Genomic DNA, 26,664 nt, shown 5'->3' on the forward strand with positions numbered 1-26,664 from the left:
ACAATGGCACAAATAAATACACGCTCACTCTCCTCACAGGTCAGATGCTCGCCCCCACAGACACCCTCGGGTGCACACCCAGGACAGGAGGCTGCTGCTCCCCTTCCCAGGCTGTATTTGGTTTATGCTACAGTACTAATACTCTGAGTCAAACAAAAACAAAACAAAACATGAGACTTATAGCAGTAACACCTTATCGTTATTTCAATGTGCTAAATTAGTCACAGCTCAATTTCAGTTTGTTTTTTTTTTTCTTTTTTTTTTTTTTTTTTTTTTATAAGCTTACACAAAAATAATCAGAAAACAGATTAAATCTTAAGATATTTTTAATAAGTGCTCAGTTAAGAATTGTGTGAGGACTTGGGGAGGACTGCAGACAGCGACAGGGTGAGTTACACGACAGCACGAGGAAGTTCCTTCCATGGTCCTGCCTGGCTCTAGGCAATTGTCTATCCCAGAAACACCAGGGAGCCGCAGCTACAGGAGCTCAGAGAGAGGAATTCCTAACTGCTTAGAGCTGAGCACACGCCGTGGAGATCACGGAGACAGACAGACAGACAGACATGTGAACAGAGGATGGGCAGAAATACAGCAGAGAAGGCGCTGCCGAGGGTGTTTCTGGATGGGTCCCGCTGGCGAGGCAAAGCCACAGAGATGAGCATCAGGGGGAATCCAGCCCAACCCATCGCTGAACCGAGCTCCTCTCAGCATTTCTTTCACTATTCAGGTGACAGACTGGACTAGGCCAACACGAGAGTCCTCAAATATTCAGCAAGACTCAGACCTCTCTAGAGGCGCAGGGTCAGTGCTGCTCAACTCCTGCACTGCCCCAAGCACAGACCTGGGGCAGGGGTACAGGACAGCACAGACCCCAGGGAAGCAAAACAAGGTGGTTTTATATTTTTTTCTTTTTTTTTTTCTTTTTTTTGTTAATGGAACCCAGCCCTTAAGGCGACAAGTGACTACACAAGGCAAATAAATACACAGCAGAGCCTTAAAGCCAGTAAAACAAACTGGAAACTTTGCTATTAGCCTTCAACTTTTTGAAAATAATAATAATAATAAAAAAAAATGGAAAAAGAACATTTCTTCCACCTTCATTTTCCCAGCCCCACTATCCAGTTTGTTCAACACTTTAAAGCTCAGGAACGCCCCAGCTCTTCAGCAGGGGAGCTGGAGGCAATTCCAACTTTTGGCAAGCAGTTGGGAGACTCAACAGAATTAAAAATAGGAACGTTGGAGGACTAGATGTTGGGCACATCTGTAAACATGTTATGCATCTCAAAGTTACACACACCTGCAGAGGTGGTACAAGTTTATAGGTGAAACAGAACTATTTGCGACTGGCCAACCACACATTTCTGAACCTGGACTGATACAATACATGATGACTATATAGTATCACACTCAGGATTATACTATATAGCTCTGGATACATCAAATGGAGTAGGCAATCCATAGTCAAATGTTTAAGCGTGGCAGAAAGCGAGCATCTTACACAAGGTACAGAATTCAGTTTCATTGTCCCACCGTGAACTCAAGTGTCTCATTCAGGAACAATCTTATTAAAAGTATAAAAACAATTTAAAAAAACACATGCTACATACTCCTACTGAAAAAAAAAAAAAAAAGAAAAAAAAAGAAAAAGAAAAAAAGAAAGCAATAGAATCATCGAATATTCTGAGTTGGAAGAGACCCATCAGGATCGAGTCCAACTGCTGGCCCTGTGCAGGACACCCCAAGAATCCCACCCTGTGCCTGAAAGCATTGTCCAAACTCTTCTTGCACTCAGACAAGTTTGGTGCTGTGACCACTTCCTTGGGGAGCCTGTTCCAGTGCTCAACCACCCTCTGGGTGAAGAACCTCCTCCTGCTATCCAACCTAACCCTCTCCTGACTCAGCTTCAGGCTACTCCCTCTCACTGGTCACGAATGAAGAGGTTGGTACCTGCCTCCCTGCTGCCCCTCGGGAGGATGTTCTCCCCTCAGTCTCCTCTTCTCCAGCTGAACAAACCAAGTGATCTCATGAGGCTTCCCCTCCAGACCCTTCCCCATCCCCATGGCCTCCTTGGGATGCTCTCTAATCGGGGTCTTTTTCATGTTGTGGTGCCCAGAACTGCCCAAGAACTCGAGGTGAGGCTGCACCAGTGCAGAGCAGAGCAGGCCAGGTCCTGCTGGGCCCCCTGGCTACCAGGGCACTGCTGACTCAGATCCAATGGGCCACGGACCAGGAGCCCCAGCTCCCTTTCCATGGTGCTGCTCTCCAGCCTCCCAGTCCATCCAGGGCTGCCATCCCAGGTGCAGCATCTGACACTCACCCTTGTTAAACTTCAGACAGTTGGTGACTGCCCAGCTCTAATTTGTTGTGGGCTCTCTGCCCTAGAGGGTGTCAACAGTTCCTCACAGTTTAGTGTGTCAGCAAAATCAGTATCTCTTTGAGTCCTGAACCCAGGCTGTAATGAGATGTTGGGCTGAGGATGGAGCCCTGTGGGACCCTCTGGTGACTGGACAGCAGCCCCATGTCCTGATGGCAAATCTAAGCACAAAGGATATTCCAAAATTTTGCATTTATCTATTCCTCCTAATGCCCCAGAGGGTCCAGTCTCATTTTAGGAGACACCAACTGCTGCTGATTTGGAGAGCCAGGATTAGGCCACCAACACCCACGATGAGCACTGGGTACATGGGGAGCTGGGGCTGGCCAACAAACCCATTTCTGCTTTGTTCATTACTCACTCTTGCACTGGACCCTGTGAACTTTCCACCTTTTAAAAAAAACCCAGAAAAACTACCCGACCCCCAGATGATTGGGACACATTACACAAGCTGCAATGGGACAGAGGGGTTACACAGCTGGAGCCTGCGCTCTGCTCAGCCTTCCCTACCACTGCTAGGAAGCTTTCCTTTCCCTGGGATTATTTTTTTTTTATTTTTTTAAATTATTATTTTCATTCCTAAGTCCTCCATTTTTTTTGTAATAAAATATATTTTTATTAAGAGATAATTAGAAGCAGAGCCCGGAAATACACAGACTGCATTAAAATATAAAAGAGCATTTCCAAGGGGCAGGAAGCCCAGCCACTGGCGTTCTATGGACAAATTGAAAAGGATTCAAATTCCCATTTTTTTCTTTTTTGTTTTTTTTTTAACTTTTTTCATTTTTTTGTTATTTTGAAATTTTTAAGAGAAAAAATAATTCAAGAAGGGTGAAAGTTAGCAGAACTCAATTCCTCTTCAGTTTTCCAATGAAAATGGGAAAAAAATCCAGCACATTTAGTGTTAGGAGACAGACAGAGCAAATATGAAGCACCTACAGTTGAAAGCAGAAGATAGTTTTTTTTGTCTTTTTTTTTTTTTTTTTCTTGCTCCCAGTAATACAATGGCATTAAACTGTGGGAACAGTGGGGGTTTTTTTTTGTTGTTTTTTTTCTCCATATTAAATGCCTAAACAGATTGCTTATTTTTCCATGTTGTCTTTTAAAATGAAATAACTCTTCAGTTGCAATAGTCCAACGTGTAACAGGAGCCAGGTCAACTGTGTGACTTCACCATGCATCCTAGAACTGCAGTATTACCATCTTTCCCTCAGCAGAATGATCCTTTTAAGACAATATCACCAGCATAGGATTGCTGCTTTACTCCTGGCAAAACATGCGGATTTATAATTCTCTGGAAAAAAAAAAAAGAAACTCTGCAAACTTCAAGGCGTTTCTCCAGCATTCAATGGAAAACAAATCAGAAAAAAAAAAATAAAAAAGAAACCAAACAGGGGAGGTGGAAGGGAAAGAGGAGATGAAGGATGGTGATTCATCCTGATTTCCCTGTGATTAGTGTGTCACTACAGTCACAGAACAAGAAACAGAAACCTTGTCAAGTGGAAATGCCTCTCCAGTGGGTTGCTGTTGCCCATGCAGACGACAGCAGGAACTTTGAAACCGGGTTTGTAATTGAGTCTGTGTTCCTTAATCACTTGCATTCACTCTTTAAACAAAAACAAAACAAAAAATGGAAAAAAAAAAATCTATTCAGTACCGGAGATTAAATAATCACGTGTGTAGTCTCGTTGAAATAAATTTTCAGATTCCTTAAGAAGTCTAATTACTTTCAGTTGCCATTTTTAAATAACTATATATATATTTGTATATATTATCCTGTGATTCTAGTTATGGTTCCTCTGCTGCACTGAAGATTTAGAAGGAGCATAAAAGCCTTTTTGTCCCCCACGAACAGCACAAATGCTGCAGAAAGGTTAGAACAGGCAGTCTTGTCTTGCTACCTTCATTGATCCGGGCGATCCATGGCTTCATCATAAGTGATTATCCTTTTGGGATCTGGAAAGAAAGCAGAATTCTAAGTTTTGGACAAGCTACTTTCAGGGCCTGTGGCTGAAAATAAACACAAATACTTGGCTGTTAAGAGACTTTTCCTTTGGATGTCCCCCTCCTGCCAAGTCACCCCAAGGCCAGGCTGGCTCCCCCAGAGCAGAGCTGCTCCCCACAGCAGCACACAGGTCTCCACATACAGCTCTCTTCACAAAAAATCTCCTCTCAGGTGACTTGTGGGGATACACCAGAATGTAAAACTTATTATTGGATGCGACATCCAACACCAGAAATAGAAAGCAATTTTGTATACACATAAGGAAGAGTCATTAAATCTAATTTGACACTGGGTTTATTGCTCTTCTAGAGACTCTGCTTCTCTCCAAGCAGCTCACCATTATAGCAAAGCTTTTTGTCCTGACTTTCAGCAATCTGAAACAGAGATAAATCCAGACTACAAACCACAGGAGCTGAAGAACTGAACCCAGGCATCTCCAGACACAGAGACAATCCACTCTCATTCATCCCCCCTCCCAACAGACAGAGCAATTTGGTTCATTTACCCCTTCCAACATCCTTACCTTGCTTCTGCAAATTCCAAACCGCTTCCATTTCTGTGGAGGCAAAAGGAGACCACTGTTATTATGCAGATTGATGCTGCCATTAGAGACCACTCCAAACACACTTTAATTTTCCAACTGTGGCAGTTGTGCTGGGGCTTTCAAATAGAGCCAACCCCTTCCCACCCAGCAGCACAGCCCCAGCCCACAGGACAACACAAATTTGACATGAATAATCCAGCAATAAAAGGCAAAGGCATAGCTGTAACATGGTCTTAAGGGTCAGAGAGCCAAGCTGAGCATCAGAAATGTCATCACCATTCACCAGTCCTACATATCACAATCTAACTTCAGGCTTTACTACTCTGACCCCAACGCTGCTTTGCACATTACAGCCTCAACAAGGAGCCTGGAGAGATGATTTTTCCAAGTTGATGCTCAGTGAGTGTGAAATGAGAAGTGCTGGACACAGCGAGCTGCACATGGTTCACAGCATGTGTGTGCTGAGGCACCAGGCAAGGGCTGCAGCTGTGAGAACATCTCTGAGAGCTGCTGCCAGCACTGTCCAGGAGCAAGGTGTGATGCTCCACACACCTGCCTTGCAGGTCTTCCCACACTTTACCTCTACAACACGTTTGTAGGCTAAAGACAAACCCTTCCCAGTTCTCCCTGGACACGCACATGCTTTTGTTTACCTAAGAAATAACAGCAAAGTTAAATGTTCTTTTCATTAACGCTGAGAAACAGAAGGCTCTTCCCTTTAAAACATCCCCCAAACAAATATGCATGTTTAGAGAACCATTCAAAATAACTACTTTGAGCTGCTATCACGTTGGAATTTCATGAGCTAGAATATTTTTGAAGATGCTGACTGTACCCTGTGCCCAAGCTCAATAGACAAAATTATAGAAAATGGGTATTAGTCGGAACACAATTTTCCAAGAACCACTTTTCAGTCTCTTTTCAGCCAGAAAGGGTGACAGGACCTTGGTAGAGGCTAGGAAAAGGGAATGCTAAGAGATTATCAGGCCACATGGGATGTGCAGTAAAGCACAAAACAAGGCAGTGAGTAAACCAGCACAGGAAAGGAAGAAAAAGCCCTACAAAACCCACGATGTGTGCCAAGTGTCACCTCCATCAATTGCCTCCCTTCTCCAACCCTTCATCTGTCCTTTGTCCCCTACAATCTCCAGCTCCCTGGGGCAGGAAATTGCATGCAAATAAATATTGCCAGCCCTCCTTGCACAATTAAGCCTTTTGTAAGGAAGGCCCTGACAAAATTTTACAAGGTCTGTTATTTTTACATCAGGATAGTAACAGCAACACTTTGCACTTCTATAGGAGAGCCCTAAGTGCTGTGGGAATAGTAGCCAGCCTCTAACACCCCAGGGACAGGAGCAGGCTGGCGAGGGACTGCCTCCCTCATCTGCCAGATGCAGATTCCCCTGAAGTAAAATGAACCAGCTACTAAAATTACCTCCTGTGGAGTGAGTTTTCCATTCAGCGCAGTTTGATGCATCATTTCCTAACAGCTAAAGAACATCTCCCATTTTAACAGCTTTCCCCAAAGGCACAGGACAGAAAACTACTCTCCAGTTGTTGGTTCCTGCACATTAGAGCAATGCTTGAGCATGAAATACAAGGCAGAGCTGAAGCACCACCCACCACCACATCCCCATGCACAGACCATTGTCTTGTGCACCTTTATTTGGCTTTAACTGCTCTGGACACCACAAGAATGTGAACTCCATGTATTAAAGAGTATCTGACAATAGGACAGATATACAGACATACAAACAGAGATATTGTTAAGAACATACCAAAAAATTACTAAGTTGACAAAACTCTGTTTAAAAAAAGAAAAAAAAAACCCCAAATCTAAGCCATTTCGGACTTCAATTTCCCTTCTCCTCCTTCAGAAAGGGAGGGTGGTGTAAAGTGTCCTGGACATCCCAGACACCTAGACACACTGGCTGGCAGATGCTCAGCAGGACCAAGCTACAAAACCAAAGATCATCAGCAAACAATGCAATAACAGCTCTTACTAAATATCACCTGCCACCAGCAGAGCAAGGTCCTCCCCTCCACCTGAGAGCACAGGGGACAGCACAGGTTAAAGCACACTGACCAAGTGACACAACTTCACTTGGGAAGTTGCAAGGGAAGGGAAAAGAAAGTAAGTTCCAGGCTAACTGCAACACAAAACTACGGAAAAAAGGGATTTTTTTCCATCTTAAAATGGAATTGTATGATTTATTCTTCTTTACTTGGTAATACAGCTAAGTTTTCCTGCCAGTTCAAGGCTGAGATCACCTGTGAGTGACAAAAGGCACCGTGACAAATGCATGGCCACTGTCACAGGGTGACCAGGGAGCTCAGCAGAGCCACTGCTGCCCAATGCCTGGCTCCAGCCAAGCAGAAGGAAAGACAGCCCCCAAGAACTGGGCATGCAAGAGGCCCCATGCCTGCTTTCAGCCCTCCTTCTTTGAGCTCAGAGCTCTTTTCTTGAGCCTCTTTTCCCTGGATAAAGCTCTCAGAGTGAGTTTAAGCAAAGGACTCCTACAGCTGCTCACCCTGCATGAGAGCAGGGGCATCCTCACCACCAGCCCCTGTCCAGTCTCTCAGATACTGCCCCAGAACTGCTGCTTTCCTGCCCAACAGGAGCCACCACTCCCAAAACCAGACAGGGGGCTGGGGAAACACCAAACTTTCTTCTCCAGTGGACTCCAACCCAGCTGGAGAAAATGCCACCAACAAACCCTTGCACAACCCAGCATCAAAGCCAGCCCTACTCCTGGGGCAGAACGAGGTCACCTCCTGTGCCCCTTCCAACCTCTCCTTTTCCAGGATATTTCTTTACAATTAGCTGGCTTCTCCACAGCCCTCAGGCTGGTGGTTTGCTGAGGAACTGCCTGGGGCAGACAATCCCAGCCACATCCACCTAAACCACTTTTTTCTGGGGACTATCACTGAAACAAAGGGGCGCTGGAGGAAAGCTTTGATGTCAGGAAAGGACTAAGGCACACTCTGGTGAATTGTGCTGGGATTCCTCATAGGTCAATAAACTTTACAGCAGGACTGGTACGGAACCTTGGAGGGTAAAAAAGTGTTTCTGAAATAGCTTGCTAAGACAGGCATTTTTACACACATTTTCCTTGCTAGAGAGGCAGCCCCTGCAAACAGAAGTGTCTGCACAATGCCATGCTACTACTTCACTGTCCTTATAAATTCCAAAATTGTCCCTAAAATACAACAGTAAAGAAATAACAAGAAGGGACCATTTTTGTCTGATGTTTGCTGTTTGCACCTGCAGGACAATGATTAAGTACAGGGACTGCCCTGGAAACAAAGGAAAGAGTAAGTACTCCATGCTGTGGAGACTCATGGCTGTACAGCATACACTGTACTCATCCTGACAACTGGAAAGAGCAGGGACTGGAAGGAGAATTAAATCAGCTTTTGCCCCACAGCTCAAGCCCCACAAGGCCATAACCAACAGAGTGAGCTCAAACCCCTTCCCACCTCGGGGGGATGGGAAACCAAGGCTTTCCCCCCCCCCCCCCCCTCCTGATGTAAAAGATGAAAATTGCTGAATTCACAGCTCTGCTATTTCTTCTGACCCAGTTCACCATTCCGGCGAACGCCACTCCTGGCTGGCCCACGCTGCCTTGCTCTATTTTCCATGCTGCTCTCCTGCTTCTTCATGCAAGCAGAGATGCTGCTGCTGCAACCGAGGTGCTCAGAAGGAACAAAGCAGCAGCACAGGCAGAAATTCAGGGGCAAGAACAAGGGAAACCCTGCAGTTCCCTCTCCTCCACCCATGTGGTCTCTGCTGCTGTGCAGCTGAGCTGGAGGCCTCAATTATTTGCTTTTTAGCTCAGGACAAGCAAATTATTGAGCTTCCCACCACAAAGCTTGCCATCTAGAGCTCAGTGTTAGTGACAGCCTGGCCTGGAAGACTGCAATTTCCTGAACATGACAAAATTCTCCAAAGTGTTGACAATTATTCTGATATGAAGTGCTTCATCCAGCTGTCTTTAAAAGAAGGACTAAAGCAGTAAAAGAAGATGCTGGTTTCAATGCAAGCAAAGCTGACATACACTCAGCCTTCTTATCTGAAGCACCACAATATCTGCAAGAATCAGTTTTACCTCAAAAAGATAAGGATTTTGGCAATGCCACACCAAGGCAGAAGTTCAACTTCTAACCTTGACAGGGGACAATGACTTGAAATGAGAGCACCACTCCTTCCTGGGCCTTCCAGTCTCCATGTGAAGCCCATCCCTGTCTCCAAGCACATCCAGAGCAAGCCCACCAGTGCTGAGCTACATGAGATCTCCCTTGGTAAATCAGATGTGTCACTTGTGAGCGTTTCAAGGCACCACCACAAAATGCAGGCAGCACGGGCTGTCAGTGAAGGCAGCCACGTTGAAGGATTGTGTTTTACACTCAGGCACATCAGATGATCAAGGGAGTCTTTCTGCCCTTTAAAGAGAGAGGGGGAAAAAAGAAGCAAGGCATGGAGCAGGGGTACAACGAAACCATCAGGAAAAGTCTCCCACAAGAACAAGAGAGTGCATCATCATCCTTGCCTGAATGTTCCCAGTGCTCTGGAGAAAAAGCAGTCAGGGTACAGGCTAGGGAACACAGGAATCCTGCAGCAGGACCTCGCTGTGCTCTGCAGCCACCCAGCCCTGGCAGCACTCAGGGACACTGTGCTGAGGTACAGGAGCACTGTACCAGAGCCAGCTCTCTCTGGGTGCCACCTCCTCCATCCATCTTTCCACAGGGAAGCCGTGAAGCAATTACAGTTTATAATGTCCTGTGCAGTTGCTGGGCAAACCACGCACAGGAAAGCCTGGGTTGCTGGAACAAAGCTACTGAGTAAGCTGGAGGCTTTCCCAGAGAAATTTACAGTCCAGGATGAGGATCCACACAACCTGGTCACACCTGCAGGCACAAACAGTGCAAGAAAGAGTGTGCACATTTGTGACATTCAAAGCACTGCAACCACTCACACTCATTCTTCTCTGCAACCCCCAGAGCTTCGTCCTTGCACTAAAACATGGAGCTCAGGGTAGAGAACACCAGGACTCCACACTCACCCCTGTCCTTGTCCTGTGATCGTTTCCCTTTGTGTTCATAACCCCAAGGGCAGGGCAGATGCAAAGATCAAACTACCCAGACTTTGCTCAACAGCAAACAGATCAATCTGAGAGGGAGAAGTTCACGAGATTCTCAAAATCAAAACCAAACAGTCTGAGGGCCCGGAATGCCCTAACACCCTAACACCGACCCACAGGCTCTCCCCAGCAAGGAGGAAAAGGCAAATCGTGAAAAGGAACCGAGTGAAATCTCTCTTTTCCTACTGCAGAGGAACTGGCTGGCTTGGAGCTGGACCTCAGGAAAAGAGCCCAAGATAAACGGAGAGCACAGTGTGGGAATTAACCCCCGCACTGCTGTCCTGCAATCACACCCACAGTTCTGCTTTTGAGGCATTTCACAGCCAGGGTGGGCTCTGCTGCAGGGCCACGGCCACGAAGAGAGGACAGGAGGCACCATTCCTCCAAATATCCCTTAACCCATCTCACCCCAAGGATGAAATGCAACACCCACCATCATTACAAAAGTACTAAGACCTGGCCTGATCTCTTTTTTTTTTTGGAAAGCTTTTGACCACTAAATAGGAGAAAGATAAGCCCAAGGTGTTTGGAGCACCCCGTCAGTGCATTAATGACAATGCTGATTAGCAACAGCCATCATCGTTTACCCCTAAGTAACACCCTGAAGATGGCACATACATAACGTGAAAAAGAAATCAGCAGAGATGAGTGCTGGGGCAGGATTGGGTATCCCGAGGCCATCATGAGGATGTTTGCTCTGGATGCTCAAAGCAAGACCATTCACATGCAGAAGAAGAGCAGAGAACAGTATTTTAACGGGTGCTTTAAGTGGCCATTCTTGCCAACAAATGTAATTAACTCCTGTGTTTAGAAGAGCTCCACGCAGCCAGGCTTTGAAGTTAACACCTCCTTGAGAGGACACGGGATGGGAGTGTTCTTTATTTTCCTGTTGTTCCTATTGTTTCACTGAGGTCTGCCTTTCACAGCAAGTGAGAATGGGAGAGCTGATGAGCCTTGCTAGCAGCACAATTGCTGCTCCACAAGTTCAGGCTGACAACAGAGAGACAAACAGAAGTCTAGGGAATATTTTCAAAATTAAGAAAAAGATCACCGAGGATTTTCTTCCATGTTATGCTTTCTGATGGGAGAATGGGATTTAAACTGCAAGCAGACACAAAAAACGAGACTAGAAAGCCTGCTTTAATGCTGGAATAAACTGCGTAGAAGGGAGAGGACCCAGATAAAATCAATTGATGAACACTGTTCTCAAGAATACTAGAGCTTGAAATGTTAACATCTTGAGAGGGAGATGACCTGGAAAAATATTTGGAGTTATTATTTTTAAATGACTGGGCTTGTTACTGTTACAGGAAGGCACTCGAGTTTATGCCATACAGACTTTGTGAAGTGGTAATTCATGAACTTTGCAGAGGGTGAAAAGAGCAAATTTGCCAAAGCCAAGCAGCCACCCTCTGCAGAGGGGAGCAAGACATTATCCCTATATGCATGTGGAATACTAAACAAAAAAAGGCATGATCGCCTTGCTCCCTTCAGGGCAGAGGGGTGCAGGGAGAGGGAAGGGGGTCAGAAAAAGGAACTGCCCCAGTGTTGGTCAAGATTGGTCTTGCTGCTGCCATAATACTCAGGGGCAGGGAAAAAGTGTGTGTGGGGCACACTTAAAAAAAATAAATCACACCTACAGTCGAAGGAATAATTTCTTCTTCCTTCAGAGCCATGATTTCATGGTCTGATCTGCCCAGGGGAGAAGCTGCAACACTTTGGTGGCAGAGGTGTGAGTACAGACTAAGAAGCCTTCACAGTGACAGAATAGCACCTGGTGCAGCTGGAACAGAGCAGCTGAAACCACACATTTAACTCCTTCCAATGCTGGGTGGCTCACGAGGACCTGCTAAGTATCATCTCTCTCAACATCACTCATGCTTGTCCGCGGGAACAGGGAAACAAATACCTCTTACCATTAATTAAACAACCCTTTCAGTAACTTCCCCAGACCGTTATTGCCGCGAGAGGATATGCAAGCAAAGAAAAGGGTCATTTTTAAAACAATTAGAATTGCTGGAAGGAACATACCATGTTAGAATATTGCACTTCTAAAAATAAAAGAGAATAAAAATAAAAGAAGAGAACGCCCTTAGGCAGCAAGTGAAGCCATTACCTTTAGTGTGATATAGAATAGCAGCCCTCAGGTCAAAAGAACCCCAGCTATCTTTCCTTTCTAGGCCTCTCTGGTACCTCTGTTCTTTGGCGGAGGCTAGCAAATTGTTCGTAGGAGAGGCCAGAGGATTCTCTACTTCATAGTCTTTTGAAAGAAACACTAAAGCACCTTGGCTACCGGTGTCTGCCTTTTGTAGGTCACCTGTGTGATGCGACTCCAAGGCTAAGACACCACCCTCAACAGCAGTCCCAGGCTTAAGAACAGCACTAAGAATTTGAGGGCTAGTCCGTTTATCCAGCTCATAAGCCTTAGGAAACACAGGTTGTTCAGTTCCTGAGGGAATGATTTCAGGACACTGTGAAACCAAAGTGGCAGGATATTCCCCTTGAAATGTCACTTCCATTAACTGATTATCCGCAGATTTCCCCACAACGGTTTCAGGTCCAGCACTGGGCTCGTTTATGAAAGACAAGCCCCACTGATTCTGGAAGATATCCCCCAGGTTCTGCTGATTCGTCTGTGAAGGGAAATCGACTTGTGCTGTCCCCAGGAGCACAGTTTGCATATTTGAAGGGTAGATAAAAAGGCCAGATTTCTTTTGTTCGAGGGCTGTCGAAGTTGTACTCATGTCCTGGGGTACAGACTCGGAGGAGGAGGTCGATGGTACAGTACTAGCAGCAGTGGAGAGCAGTGGCTGGGCCCCTGGGGAATACACACTTCCATCAGTCCCAGCAAGGATTGGCCCGTTGGAGAAGCTGGCAGAAGTGACAGATTTCATAGCAGACATGGGGACTTGGGACAGTCGACTTGATGATGTCTGGGCCTGAGTTTCCCCAGCAGATGATGAAGACGATGAAGATGACGTGGATGGGGTTTGAGCTGCTTTGTTGAGGTTTTCTTTAACTTTACTTGCATAACTAATTTTGGGAACAATTTTAGCACTGCTATTGTCCACTGGAAAAACTGGGGGTGGTTTAAATAAGGTCCATGAGTCCTCTTTAGACGTAGCCGACGATGCGTGCTTCCCTTTGGGCCGGTCATCAAACTTCTTGCTGCTAATCCCAGGTTTGGCATCAGAGTTTTTCCGTGGTACATCCCCGAGCCCAGGCTTCCCCCTGCCTGCTCCACCAGCCCCAGCCTCATATTTCCAAACAGGCTTAGTATTTTCAATTCGGTTCCCCTTTTGTTCACTATAATCAGGCTTGAAACTCTCAAGTTCCTGTTTCAAGGTTGGCGCACTGACCTCCTGCTGCATTATTTTGTCCTGTACTAGATTCAAGTTCTCACAACCCTTGGCACTGTTGCGCCTGCCTTTCCTTTTTTTAGGTGTGGTATATCCACTCTCGGAGCCGCTGCCATCGTTGTCGGCCCCTTTGCCTACGTAGCCATTTGTGATGTAGCTTGAATTGTTGGTCACCACGCCGTTTGGAATAGACACTCCCTCTGGCTTGTCTGAGGACTGGTTCTCTCTGTGTTTGTTCTCGTAAGACTTCTCATTCTTTTTGTCCATGCTATTTTTCTGAATGAAGTTCTTGGTTTTGATTCCAGCTTTCCCCAAAGCACCGGCCTTCACAGTCTGCTTTGGGATGGCATTAGGATCTACGAGCTGCTGGCTGCCATTGGGGACCCTGGATCCTGGGGCGGCGGCTTCATCAGAGCACAGGCCCTTCAGGGACGCTTCTCGCTCTCCTGCGTTACCATTCAGCTCTCCGTAGCCTAGAGGGAAGCCAAAAACAGCAAAAGGCAAGAATTAGAATGTGAAATGTTAGACTTGCCATTGCAGAAAGCTGCAGTCAGCCCCAAACATATCCAGTTTCCTCGTGCAGACATTTTTAAAATAGGAGAATATCTAGTCTCTGAGGTAAAGCTGCATAAATTTATTTGCTGGAACGCACAGCAAGAAGGGTTAAAGCAGGAAGGACCAGCCATGACTGCCTCCCGCATAACTGAGTGACACACAGATAACATAACAAAGCAAAAGAAAATACAGATACTATGCCAGGAAAATATACAGTACTGAAGATCACTGGCAAGCTGGAAAGCTATTTCATCAGCTACTATTTCCAGGTCACAGAGAGGAAAAAATTAATTTCCAGGATGCTTCAAGACAGCGGGATCCACTGCCTTTGTGACAAGATCTGTGGAGGTTCAGGATACACACTGTGAACAAGGGACAATTCCTACCATCTCCATCAGCTCCTGGGCCTGCAACACCAGCAGTCCTCCTTCCCACCCTCCTCCCAAATGCCATCTCAGTAAAGGAGTGGGGAAATAAAGCACAGTATTTCCAAAAGGACACGTGCAAGTCCAGCTGGAAGATGGAGGGAAGAAAATGTGGCCACATCTCCTCAGAACGCTTCAGGATAGTGACCAGCACCTCCCTACATATGCTCCTGAGCACTGAAAAGGTGAGAGAACTAAGAAATGCATGCCTGCAAGGGCCCTTCTGCTGCCACCAGCAGCGAGTCTCTTCCCCACTGAAAAACTTGTATTTCAGAGTCCCCAGGAGAGCGGGTATGAGCCTGAGACCCAAGAAATAAAGCATTTGCTTGGTGTTTCAACTCATAAAACCATGAGATTGTGCTGTAAGACTGAGCTTTACTCTTCCCTTCTGAAGTTTACTCCAGGTCCCATGGTTCTGGGAGTGCAATGGAAGCCCAGGAGAGTCCACACTGAACCACCCCAACTTCCTCTTTTGCTTTTTCCTCTTTAAACACCTCTGGCCAGAGGCCTGCTGCTTTCGAGGACCCTGGCCAAAGCCCCAAGAGAAGCGCTGGAGATGGGGAGAGCGCACAGTGCCCTGCTCCACAAACACACTCCAGCTGCACAGGGACCCCTCCTGCACCCGCTGCTCCTCTGACTCACCCGTCCTCCTTCCCCCGCAGCCACCGACCCACCTCAGGCTCCATCTGCAGCCACGGTGGCACCGAGTCAGCACACAGAGGGAGTCCCTCAACAACTGGAGCGGGCAAAACTCCAGCTTGGAAGAAGAATGTTTTTGTTGTTGCTGATGTTGTTGAAATTAACTGCTGTAACTAAAAAATCATTGTTACCCTCACATCCTGGAGCCTCAGATGTCTGGCAGATGTAACAGCTCAAGTTCTGTGCAAGTCGGGAACACAAGAATCCTTGTAGGAATCTTTACAGAAATTCCACAACTGAGTTTGCCGAGGGGGATCAAAAAGGATTTTACTACATGAAAGTATCTGTAACCACCACAACTTCCACTATAACTTTCAAATATGTTGTTAAGAAATTTAACCATAAATACTTCACCCCAGAGAGAACCAGAACAGTGGGATCCCCTAAAATGAAGTATTTCAGAATAACCATGAAGAGGAAGCCTTCTCAAGAGCAGTGTTATAGCTGACCTTGTATGACTCAAGACTTCTGACACCACTTGTTAATGAAACAAAACAATAAGAGTGGTCATAAGACCATTGCAGATGAGGAGTGAAAGAATAAAATGAAGAACAAAATCCATTTCAGTAAGTCAGTGTGTCAGCAGTTTCTAGTTCCAATTCTCAAGCATTCACAGCTCAGCTGCCTGAGTTTTCTCCAAATCAACATTTGGCACAGCTGGCCTTGGCCTGGACACAGAGGTGCAGCAACCAAAATTTAGGGGAGAGGAAAAAACCCAAGATGGTAAGAACAGGTGAAGAGGATCTGGCAAGCTCAGAAACCGTTTCAGAGTTGGGAAGGGAGGGGTGCCAGCCTAGGCACACATTAAAACCCTGGGCACGCTGCAAACAGTGAAATGACTTCTCAACTTATTTTTGCTCGGTAACTTATTTTAGCGTGTGCCCGATCAGGTCCCTCCCTGCCTGCCCAAGCTGCACATGGGGCACTGCCGACCCCGCTCCGCTGCTTCCAGGCCCCCTCCCACCTCCCTCCTCGTTATGTAAAAGGAAAATTCATGGGAAGGAAAAAAAAAAAAATGTACGCGGCACTCGGGCCGGCTGGCGGCCACGCACTCGCTGTGACCCCGCAGAAACCGCCCCAGAGGGATTGCTGGAGCCGGGGAGCCCCCCAGGAACGCGGCGGGGGCTCCGGCCCTGCCCGGGATCGGCTCCCCCCGCGCCGCTGACCGGCCACCGCCTCTGCGGCGCTGCCGCCCGGCCAGCGGCGGCTCGGCCCGGCCCCGGGGCCGCAGCCCCGGCCCCGGCGGGGAGGAAGCGGCCGAGCGCCCTGGGCCGGGCCGGGCAGGGCCGCGCCGCCTCCCGCCGCCGCCGCGGCCGGGCCCCTCCGCCTGCTCTGACTCATTGATCCTGGCGCTCATCAATCGCCGGCCGCCCCCTGCGCCCCCCGCGCCCCCCGGGCCCGGCCGGCGGGGGCAGCGCGGCCCGGCCCCACGTGCCGGCGGGCGGCGGTGCCGGCGGGCCCGCGGCTCCCGCAGCCCCAACATGGCGGACAGGAAGCGGCCCCGGCGCGGCGGAGAAGCTTCGAGCCGGGCCGGGGGAGGCGGCGGCGGAGGAGGAGGAGGAGGGAGAGAAGGGGGGGCCCCGCCGCCGCCCCGCGTAGGTCACAGGCCCCGTCCCGCTGCCCGCTCCAACCTGGTCTCCGCTTCGGCGCCTCCGTGTGCTGCGGGCCGCCGTGCTTGTGCTCGTGGCGGAGCGGCGGCTTAGGCTGGGCTCGGCCGTCGGGCGGCGGCAGGTAGGCGCTCTGCGGGTGGTGGTGGTGGTGCCCGTAGTAGTAATAGTGGTGGTGGTGATGGTGGTGGTGGGGCTGCTCCTCCATGGGGGGCGGCTGGCGGGGCCGGGCCGGGCTGGGCGCTCGCTGCTGGGCCGTGCGGCTCCGGCGCGGGGACGCGGCTGGCGCGGGGGAGGCGGCGGACTGGCAGCGCCCGCCCTGCAATCAGCGAGCGGCGCCGCCGCGCCCGCCCCCCGCCCCGCCCCGCCGCACCGCGGTCGGGGGAGAGCCGGCCCGGCCAGCGCGGACCCGCCAGGCCGCCCCCTCCCCGGGCCAGCGGCAGGTGAGGCTGCCGGGGACGGGCGCGCTTCGCCCCCTCCCCGTGCTAGCGCGGCAGAGCCGGAATGAGCGGCCACGGCCGAGCCGCCTCCGTCGCCGGCCCTCGCCGTTGGAGCGTTCTATAACCGGCGGGGAGCGGCGTGCGGCCCCGGGGGGGTTTCACCGCAGGGTCACCGGGAGGAGGGCTGCCCGGCATGCCGCAAAGCCGCGTTTTGCCGTCATGGAGCGGGTGAACCGCGCCCCGGGGCAGGCGGAGAGGGTGGAACAGCCCCAGCGGAGGGGATCTAGGCAGGGATGTGAGCACCGAGAGCAGCCGGGCTCCCGGCAGCAGCAGCGCCCCGGATCGCTGCCGGGCCGAGCTGCAGCGCTCCCGCGGCGGCCGGAGCTCAGCCGGCTCCAGGGCTCCACCCGCAGCCGCCCGGGCGGACGCGCCGCTCCCCGCACGGACCCAGCCGGCCCGGGAAAGGTGGGCGCGACAAATGCACCTGTCCACCTCCGAGAGAAGCACGGGACGTTTAATTGATGCTTAACAAAAATCAAAGGTTGATGGGGAAGCCCGAGAGTGTAAGGAGAACTCTTGAAACTTGACAGAATTTGTAACAGATTTCATACAATTTCAATCTCTGATTACCCCCACTGGAGCATGTTCCGAGGGGGGTGGTGCCAGCTAAATGACCTGAACTCCTGCCTCTGCTCCAGCCAGCCTCCACTGCAGGAGGGCAAGACATTCGACTGCTGTTTCAGGATTCCTCCTCAAAACCAAGGCCCAATTCTCCAGATAGCACTGAGAGAAAGGTTTTGGATTGTATGGATCAGTGAGGAATTGAGGCAGGAGTTAATTAGGAATGCAGGAAAAGGGCAGAGAGAATGGGGAGACACACGACTGACACAGGCTGGAGACAGAGTCCTGCTCCAAGTTATTTGCTGCTCTGGTGTGATTAATTGCCTCCAAATAGTCCCAACAGTGTGCACTGCAGCAAACAGGGAGGAAAAGTGAAAAATTAAATGTGTTCATATAATTAAACACTGTTACAATTAATGTGTGTAATATAGATGGGCTCCACAGATAGTCCTGAAAATGGTATGGACTCACTTCTCAAGGCTTTTCCTTGCAGCTTAATCTCTGTTCTATTTCTTCACTATTTAAATGAACAAAATTAATAAAATTCATGTGTCTAGAAAAGCCCTATCAGACTTTGGCACTGTACAAGAGCCCTTGTCTGGAGATTTTACAGTTCCCAAGCTTTATTTTAAGAGAACACAGTTGAAAGTTTATGCCTCAGACAGAGCTTCCCACTTCACCCTCCTCTTTACTACACAGAAGGTAAAGCTTTTCCTTACCAGAAATACCAACTTCGACATTAATACAGAGGGTTTTTTCAAGATTTGAGGTGCCTGAAATATCACAAGTTCTCTGCCAAATCATTCCTGCAGTTTACATTTCCTTCAGCACAATGCAAATCCATTTAAAACGTGATGAAACCATTTAAGCAAGCAATGATGAACTTTGGGCTTTACCCAAACAATAACGGTCCTGGTCCTTTCAAACGCTGACTCATTGAGTGACCTCACAGTGCTTAGGAGACAAGTCTTAAAATGAGGAGTCGGGCTTTAATCACCAGCTGACATTTTATTGGTGGCTTGGAAGAATTTATTTTTAATATAGGGAGTTGGCTTGAAGATTTAAACTTCAAAAGACTCTGAAGAAAGCAAACAATTATAGACAAATCGTCTCCACACACACATACCAGAAATCTGAATACAGAGGAAGGTGGGCTGCCTTTTTGTGAAAGACAAAGCAACTATGTCACTGCTTAGAAGTGTCTTGCTATCAGTATTAGATTATCTAAATCTTGCAAAAGAGAGAAAAAAAATCCCAAATAATACAGCCTGGGGCTCATGAAGCATGGGCATCCCACACCCCAGCATGGTGTGTCCACACACAGTGGGCCTTCCCCACTTCCCACTGATTCCAGTTGCATCCTCAGGGATGCATTTTAAAGGTAAGAGTGGTTCCAGCAGGCAGTGCTGCCCTGTGACCACACTGGGACATGTCCCCTCCAGCAGCAGGAGTTCCTGTTAATCCCACTGTTTGCCCACTGTTGCACCATTATAATGTGTATTAATATTCAGCAGTTCTTCAGGATGTGTTCTCTGGAAAGGGAAGCTGGAGATTTCCGTGTCTGCTCATCTGCAGCAGTTTTCCTCCTTGCTGCTCTTTGGCAAGCCAGCAAAGAGGCAATTTTCCTTGGAATTCCACACCCAATGCCAAGTATTCCCACATCCAGGCACAAAGCTGGGCACAGCCAGTATAATTTCTAACTCAGTAATTTATTCAAAGCTCTGTTTTATGAAGCTTTGAAGTGGATGGCTTTGCAGAGAACCTGCCATTTAAAGCTGCAAAATTAAGGCAGCATGGAATGAATCAACTGCTACAGGAATCATGAGAAAGTTTTCCTGGAGAGCCTGACCCAGGATGAGTTTTGTATTCATATTAAAATGCAGTTAAACTGAGAAGCTATTGAAGTTATTTTTTCAAGAACAAATTATTTCCTTTCAAAGGCAATCCTCTTTAAAACACTACATTTAGTTTCCATTAATTGTTTTCAGGTAAGTTAAAAATGAAATTATTAAATTAATCCATGAAAAAAATAAAATGCTTGCTTTGTAATATTAAATGTGTCTGTCTCCTGTTTAAAACTCAAAACTGGGAAACCCTAAAATTACCATATTTATACATATTGGGAAGGACTCTTACACAAAATATGTGTGGCATTTATTTACATTTTTTTGCCACAGTGTTTTCATTTATAGCAGGAGCTCAGACTTGAGAAATTCTCCATATTCCAGCACATCCAACTCAACAAAGCACTCCAGCAAACCTTTATTTCCAAGTAGGATTATAACCACACTGTTCAAAACCTTGCCACGTTTGGCTGCTGGCATCTCATGTGTTTCAGCACAAGGCAGTTGGGATTTACCAGTTGATATTCAAGTGTTGGAATCTCAGCATTAGTTCTCAGCAGCAGTTTAGCCAAGATGGATGGCAGGGTACGAGTGCTGCTCACAGCCTGACCACAGCTATTCTCACAGAGCTGCTGCAGTTACATTCAGGTAAGGAGGAGCTTCTCCTTGACTCCATTTTTGTACTCTGCTGTGTACATTATTTATAGGTACAAAGCTGGTCTCTTTAAAGACTTCTCTCTCTAGAGGCAGCTGGATAGTAGGCATTGGGTTAGAGGTCTTAAAAAGCAGCAAAATGCAAAAAATGAAAAAAGGATTTAACCCCCTAGCTGAATTGTGAAAATTGTAAAAAATTCATATTTGACTCATCTTTCCAATCCCCAGCAAATTAAGCATTTCCATTTCAGCACATGCTGAATTATGATTTTTTTTTCTGAAAGCTTAGTTTCCAAATGTCATAAGCACACTATGCTAATCCTTCATTCAGTCTCCAGAAAATTAAGGCAGTCTAGTACCAAAAATAACCATAGGGTATAGTTTTGTGAGGCAGCAAAACTGACGTAATGGCTGCTCCCAAAAGGGAAGGTCATCTCTCTCTGCCCTGCCCTCACAGCAACACTACTGCTTCTCAGAGCCCATATGAGAAATTAAACTAAAAAATAATTCTTCAGATGGAAAAGTGCACATTTTTATTCTGGTTAAGCATTCTAAACTGTTTCACAGAGGAGCCAGACAAGTATTAACACCCTGAAGAATGGGCTGTCACTACAGCAGCTCTGGAGTTGCCTTCCACAGCCAGCCTGGCTGCAGGGATGACCTTCTGGGAATTGGGCAGTGGGGACACAGCTGGGGCTGCAGCCACTTAAGCCATCTAATTTTATTTTGCTCATATTTGTGAGTCAATCCCTTTGAGTGGCCAAAGAAGGATGGCGTGACCATCCTTCAAAGTGTTCTGAGCAAGCTGTAACAGAATGGCTGAGACCAGTGGGACTTCTGGTGGGTACATCCATTGTTTAACAGGACTCAATCTGAGGATCATCCCTGTTGTAAAAACACTGAAGCGTTCACACAGGCATGAGTAACATCTGCTGCCCACAGCTGCACGCAGAATTGTTTACTAGAGTGCAATTGTATAAACTGGAGGCAGCTTCTTGGACACATCCAAGAAGCAGAATGGGAAGCAGGCTAGCAGGTTCAGCCACATTGCTCATCATTACTTCTCTGGGATTTCAGAGTCCTGGCTATCAGACAATTCTGGATCTCCTCCTGCTTCCTAGGATCATCACAGGGACCACAGAGAAATCCAGACAAACACCTACCAAGGTGCTCTTGCACAAACTCCCCTGCTGTTAGAACCTGAGGCACAGGCAGTCCAGCCTGACTTACACAGGGAATTGTATCAGTCACTGCTTGCAGTGGACTTTGACCTCTGGAAGACAAATGAAAAAAAGCTCAATCCACAAATCCCAAGCACTTTTTATCTTGTTATACAACACAACAGTCACAAGGCTGCTAGTCACATTTCATTCTCATTTCACTTGGATACCAAGAAGGTATTTTGAAACAGGAAATTTTTTTTAAAAATTATTAGTTTTTAAATGTGGGTTGGGTATGTCTCCACTTGGTACATGGGGACTCCTCTGTTTGTGTTTGCACTCAGGATCTCCATCTTAACAATGCTCAGCACTGACAGATCTGGAGGGGTTATTGCTTGAGTTATTACTGTGCTGCTTCATTATGTGACACAGGGCAATGATGGTTGACTACAAGATCAGCGATTGGGAAGAGCCCTTCTCTGAAGGAAATTTAAAAAGACTGGGACCATTCACCTTGGAGGGAGTGAATCAGAAAGAACACAGTGAAGGTATTGCAGAATGCATAGCTTAGAGATAGCAGCTGGAGAACTTTTGTTCACCTTATCTCAAAACATAGGAATGCAGGAACATGAAGGGGAAAAAAAAGGTAAATGAAAAGATAAGCAACCACCTTTTAATGTTTTGCATAAAATATATATCAGGATTCACTGATAAGCTACATTGTGAAGAGCAAAGTATTATTAGTTTTCTCAATGGATGGGCATAATTCAGCTAAAAGTAAATATTTGACATCTAAAATAGAGATTTTGTTAGGATTACTATTCTTTGGAGTACAAGTGAGCTTATACCTCTTGGGATTTAAGAGGCTATTTCTGCCAGATATCCAGGGCCTGGGGAGCCCAAACAGAAGCAGGGTGAAGAACTGACTTTTGAAAACCCATCTCCTCTGAAGAACTCATGGACTGAATACCAACAAGACAGCTGATGGCTCTAGGTGGGGAGGAAATCAGACTGACTGGCAAGGCAAGCAGTGGGCACTGTGCAGCAGATGCCTGTTAACATCCAGATTCCACAGAGTTCCTGCATCCTCAGCTTACTGGATCTGTGTTCTATTTTATACAATTCAGGTATTTTTGTTACAGGACACTGCAGGAACCAAAGGCTAACCCTTGCCTCTATTTAGCCCTACTTCCTTATCTTGGAATCTGGTCCACAGTGCCACTCTCATTCTCCCACACAGTTTCTGTACTTCACTGCTTACCTACTCATGAGGACTGAATTCCAGGACAAAGGCTGTTGTTCACAGCAAAGGGTTTATGGAACAGCTATTCTGGCATAGCTCCCCAGGTGGAGATACAGTTCATATAGGCAAAAGAACTCACTAAATCATCTCCTTAAAAGGCAAGCTACACCATCAGAATAAATCATCTCCACCTCTTGGTTTTTTGCATGCCATTACTGCTGCAGGGTTAAGTCTGGGATTTTTACATTCCAACCTGCATAACTGTTCTTTCAAAACTAATAGTTCCTTGATCAGGAAAGGCCAGATGCACCAGGAAACAAAACAACAACAACAACCACCAAATAAACAAAACATACCAGTAAAAAAGATATTGCCTTACTTTCTTAACTGCATTTTTTGTAGGTATTGAAAAGAAGAATGAAGGAATGAGCCATGAGCACTGACTCTGTAAACAATGGGAAGGGGAACTGTGTCCAAAAGTCACCTCTGGGGTGGAGAAAAGCAGTGGAACAGCAGTACATAGCAACCCTTACAAAAGGGTTTATTTACTACATGTATGAAACAAAAATATGATGTCCTAATGAAGCTATAGTGGAACCCAAGTAAAACTAAAAGACATATAACCAAACCAGAGTTCCAGACATGAGATCCTCCCCCCCCCCACTAATTCATTCATCAAGTCCAATTAATAATATTCACTCTTCATTATCATCTTTTCACTGCAATAGACCTCATGGCAGCCTCAGGAAAGGATGTGAGTCAATCCTTGACTAAATGCTTCTGATTCACTAAGGAACCAACACATATAAAATCACTTAAGATTAAAAAATGCTAAGGTTTTCCTCAGTGATAATTTATCTAATGGCTGCTAAGACTGGGTTAATGGGAGAAAGATGAGAGAGAACAGCACTACATCACTATGGAAACTAGAATTTTCAAAATAAACACCTTTGCAGAACTGAGGTTGCAGATCTAAAATATCTTGGTTTTGATGTCACCTCCCTTTACCATGAGATCCAGCCAGGCTGACCAGTCAGGCATAAGGAAAAAGCTTGCATGTGGTGACAGAGATATCCCATGGCTGATGTTCCTTATTCCAGTGTAGGTATCGGCTCTGAATGAAAACTTCAGTGATTGATTTGTTACCTATACACTTCTGGGGGGTCTTTCTGCCCCACAGCCTGCCTGGCCAGGCCAATGCAAAATGAATCCATACCACTTCAGATGGGAAGTGTTACCTTTATCCCACTATACTGATAATCCTAAGTATTTGCAGTCTTTTTTTTTTTTTTTAATATGTAGATATGTATATCAAGTGAACTATGAAACATGAGGTTTACAGCTTTTTGAAGTTCAATTCCCTTACTCACACTAGGAAACTCCTTACTCTGGAAATGGCTCCACTGCAGTTACTGTTTAGGGTATCCAATCCTTTGCTTCCTGTTAGTCACAAATAGCAAATACAGTTGGTAACTTCTCCACTTGTGCCTGGGCAAAAGGTTTCTCATTTCAGACACAAACATACCTCCTCACCCCACCTACCTTATACCATCTCACTGACTGCTGCTGTAAACAAGTCAAGGCTCTAGAAATGCTGACTCACAGTGCTAAGACTATAGAAAATATTTTAGAGCTGCTAAAGAAGCAAAGCCCAGCAGGTTTCCTGCCCTTCCTCCTTATCTTCAAGCCCCTTGCCATGACAGGCTGTAATGAAGGACCTTGCTTCCTGAGAGGAGGCAAAGAGTAGGTACTTGCTTCCTAAAGATAGCCCAGATTCCTTTGAATTCCCAGTTGCTAGCTAGTAATTGCAGGCAGGGGAAGACAACCCCCAGTGCTTACAACCACAGGGCTACAGATGTTGAGAGATTAATGGCTCCTGGGTAGGTTTTCTTGCCCAATGCAGCATTGCTCACTTCAGTGCCCTTCCTGGGACAGAGTCAAGTTCCTTTAAAATGCCTCAGTATCTGCTACAGAAGGCTGTTCCTTACCTATGGACTTTACTGAACCGGATTTATTACTGATTCCTGCCTTCAGCACAGCTGAGTCAGAGCAGACAGGCAAATCACTGTTTGCTTTGGGAGGGTTGGTACTGATCAGGACACGGGCAAGCAGCGTGGGGTGCAAATTCTGTTTCCCTGTGGGCGTGCCAGTGCAGGCAGGGAGAGGGACAGGGACTGGCATTCACAGTGAGCCAGGGGCCGTGGACAGAGGTGTGGAGAGTGAGGAGAGTGGGGCTATCTTAACAGGAGCCAGTCTGGGTGCATTCTGCCTGTGTTAGCACACTGCTGCGCCCAAACTAATCGCCTCTGGATCTCATCCAAACGCCAAGCTGAGTGCCTACTACATCAACAGCCTGTTTTCCCCACTGGGAAGTGACCTGTTCCAAAAGGCAGAGCATTTAAGGAAACAACAAAGTTTTATACCCACACAATTCATAGGGCAAATAACTTCAGAAAGCCTAAGGAGCACGGAGCGTTTATGACCAGCTGGGGATGGGCAGGTTGCAGTGCTGCTGCCTCCTCCCATTACCTAAGCAGCTCATTTGCAAAGAAGCAGAGACTGATGAGCTACATTTACAAGCTGGGCAGGGCAGACCAAGGAACAGCTCTCACTGAAGGGAAGGAGCAGGCTGTGGTGAGAAATTGCAGTGCTCAGAAATGACTGTACTAACTGGTCATGATGATGGTATTGAGTTGATTTCACCTATAACCTGTTCTAACTGCAGTCTGCAATTAATGTGGCCTGTAGCATCTAAATGCACTGGAAGCACATAAGTAGGGATGCAGAGCTCCCTTTTCTATTGGCAGCTGACTTCCAGCTGCACATCAAATGAAATTCTCAGCGAGCCGATCATGCGCATAATTCTCTCCATACTTGTCAATATGGAGATGTATTTGGCTGAAGTCTCTCCCTTGTGAGGCAACAGGAGCCATTTTAAATAGGTGGGGACAGAGGCTGGTCCTACAAGACTCACACTAGTTTAAGAGAACAATAACTACAGTGCTTTTGCCCTATTTATAGTGCTTACTCAAAGCAAACCTGAGGTCTTATCAGTCCTTCTGATAGAGACAGTGAAGGTGGCTCAGTGTGAAGATGGCCCTGCATGAAGAATAGATTGGATCATAAATGCAGAACAGCTGCTTAAGCAGAACACCAGGAAAAGAAGCAATGATGTTGCTGGGCAGAGAAAAGCATTGCAAGAGCACACACATAGCCTCCTTCCTCCAAAGGCGCATGCGCACTGCTCTCAGTCACATTTCTCTCAAGCTTCCTGGTAGCAGCATCAGCAAGTGCATTCTGTCACATCTGACTGGCTACAGGACTGTCCTCATCTGACAGTAATGACCTGGCCTCGATTTTTCACATTTTTGTTGTCTCCTTCCCCTCTTTCAGCACTACGAAAGCAGCAGGCATGAAACCTGCAGCACAAAGGAAATTCTCACTAGCACAGCCTGCTGCAGTACACTTACCTCAGCAGCACAGGAGCTGCAGGCATGGCAAACCTCACATAACCTACATTAGATTCCCATAACGTTCCAAATCAGGCACTTAACTTCCAGACTTGGCTGAGACTCATCTCCAGGGCCAGACTTAGTATACACAACAGAGACTAAAACTCTGAGGATCATGGTGTGCAGCTTTGCTCCTTTGGTAAAATGTAATGCTCTACAAAAACAGACAGTTGGACCCCATAAAAACAGCCTATTTTTGGCCCAAGAACAAATGCTGAAATCCCCCTAGAACTAAGGGCCATCCAGATTTCTCCACATGCAAATTGCACTGTAAAAGATCAGCTCTCTGGTTGAATGGCCACAGCAAAACACACTTGACATTGCCATGGCCTAGCCTCTGATCCGCCGCTGGCCAGAGGTGATGTCATGGGCTGTGTTCACTGTCTGGAAATGAGGAGCAAGAAACGCTGCACTGGCTGGCCAGCCCATCCAGTGACACATCCTGACATGGGCCACAAGGAGACAGGAACAGACTGATAAC

General features: G+C 47.1%; 1 protein-coding gene across 2 annotated transcripts; it reads right to left on the reverse strand.

Moving 5' to 3' along the window:
* Nucleotides 1-308: 308 nt before the first annotated feature.
* On the reverse strand, nt 309-16,960 carry NUFIP2 (nuclear FMR1 interacting protein 2). 2 transcript variants are annotated; one of them, XM_063174041.1, is made up of 5 exons: nt 16,734-16,960; nt 12,181-13,896; nt 4,903-4,935; nt 4,276-4,330; nt 309-3,668 (listed from the first exon to the last, which is right to left on the reverse strand). In XM_063174041.1, exons 1-4 carry the CDS (start codon nt 16,915-16,917, stop codon nt 4,278-4,280), a joined length of 1,986 nt encoding a protein of 661 aa, XP_063030111.1. In that variant the 5' UTR covers nt 16,918-16,960; the 3' UTR covers nt 309-3,668; nt 4,276-4,277. The 2 variants fall into 2 exon arrangements, with proteins under 2 accessions (XP_063030111.1, XP_063030110.1); XM_063174040.1 differs by having other exon boundaries at nt 309-3,980.
* Nucleotides 16,961-26,664: the final 9,704 nt, after the last annotated feature.

The sequence above is a fragment of the Melospiza melodia genome, chromosome 21 (genome assembly GCF_035770615.1).
Source record: "Melospiza melodia melodia isolate bMelMel2 chromosome 21, bMelMel2.pri, whole genome shotgun sequence".
Taxonomy (NCBI): Eukaryota; Metazoa; Chordata; class Aves; order Passeriformes; family Passerellidae; genus Melospiza; species Melospiza melodia.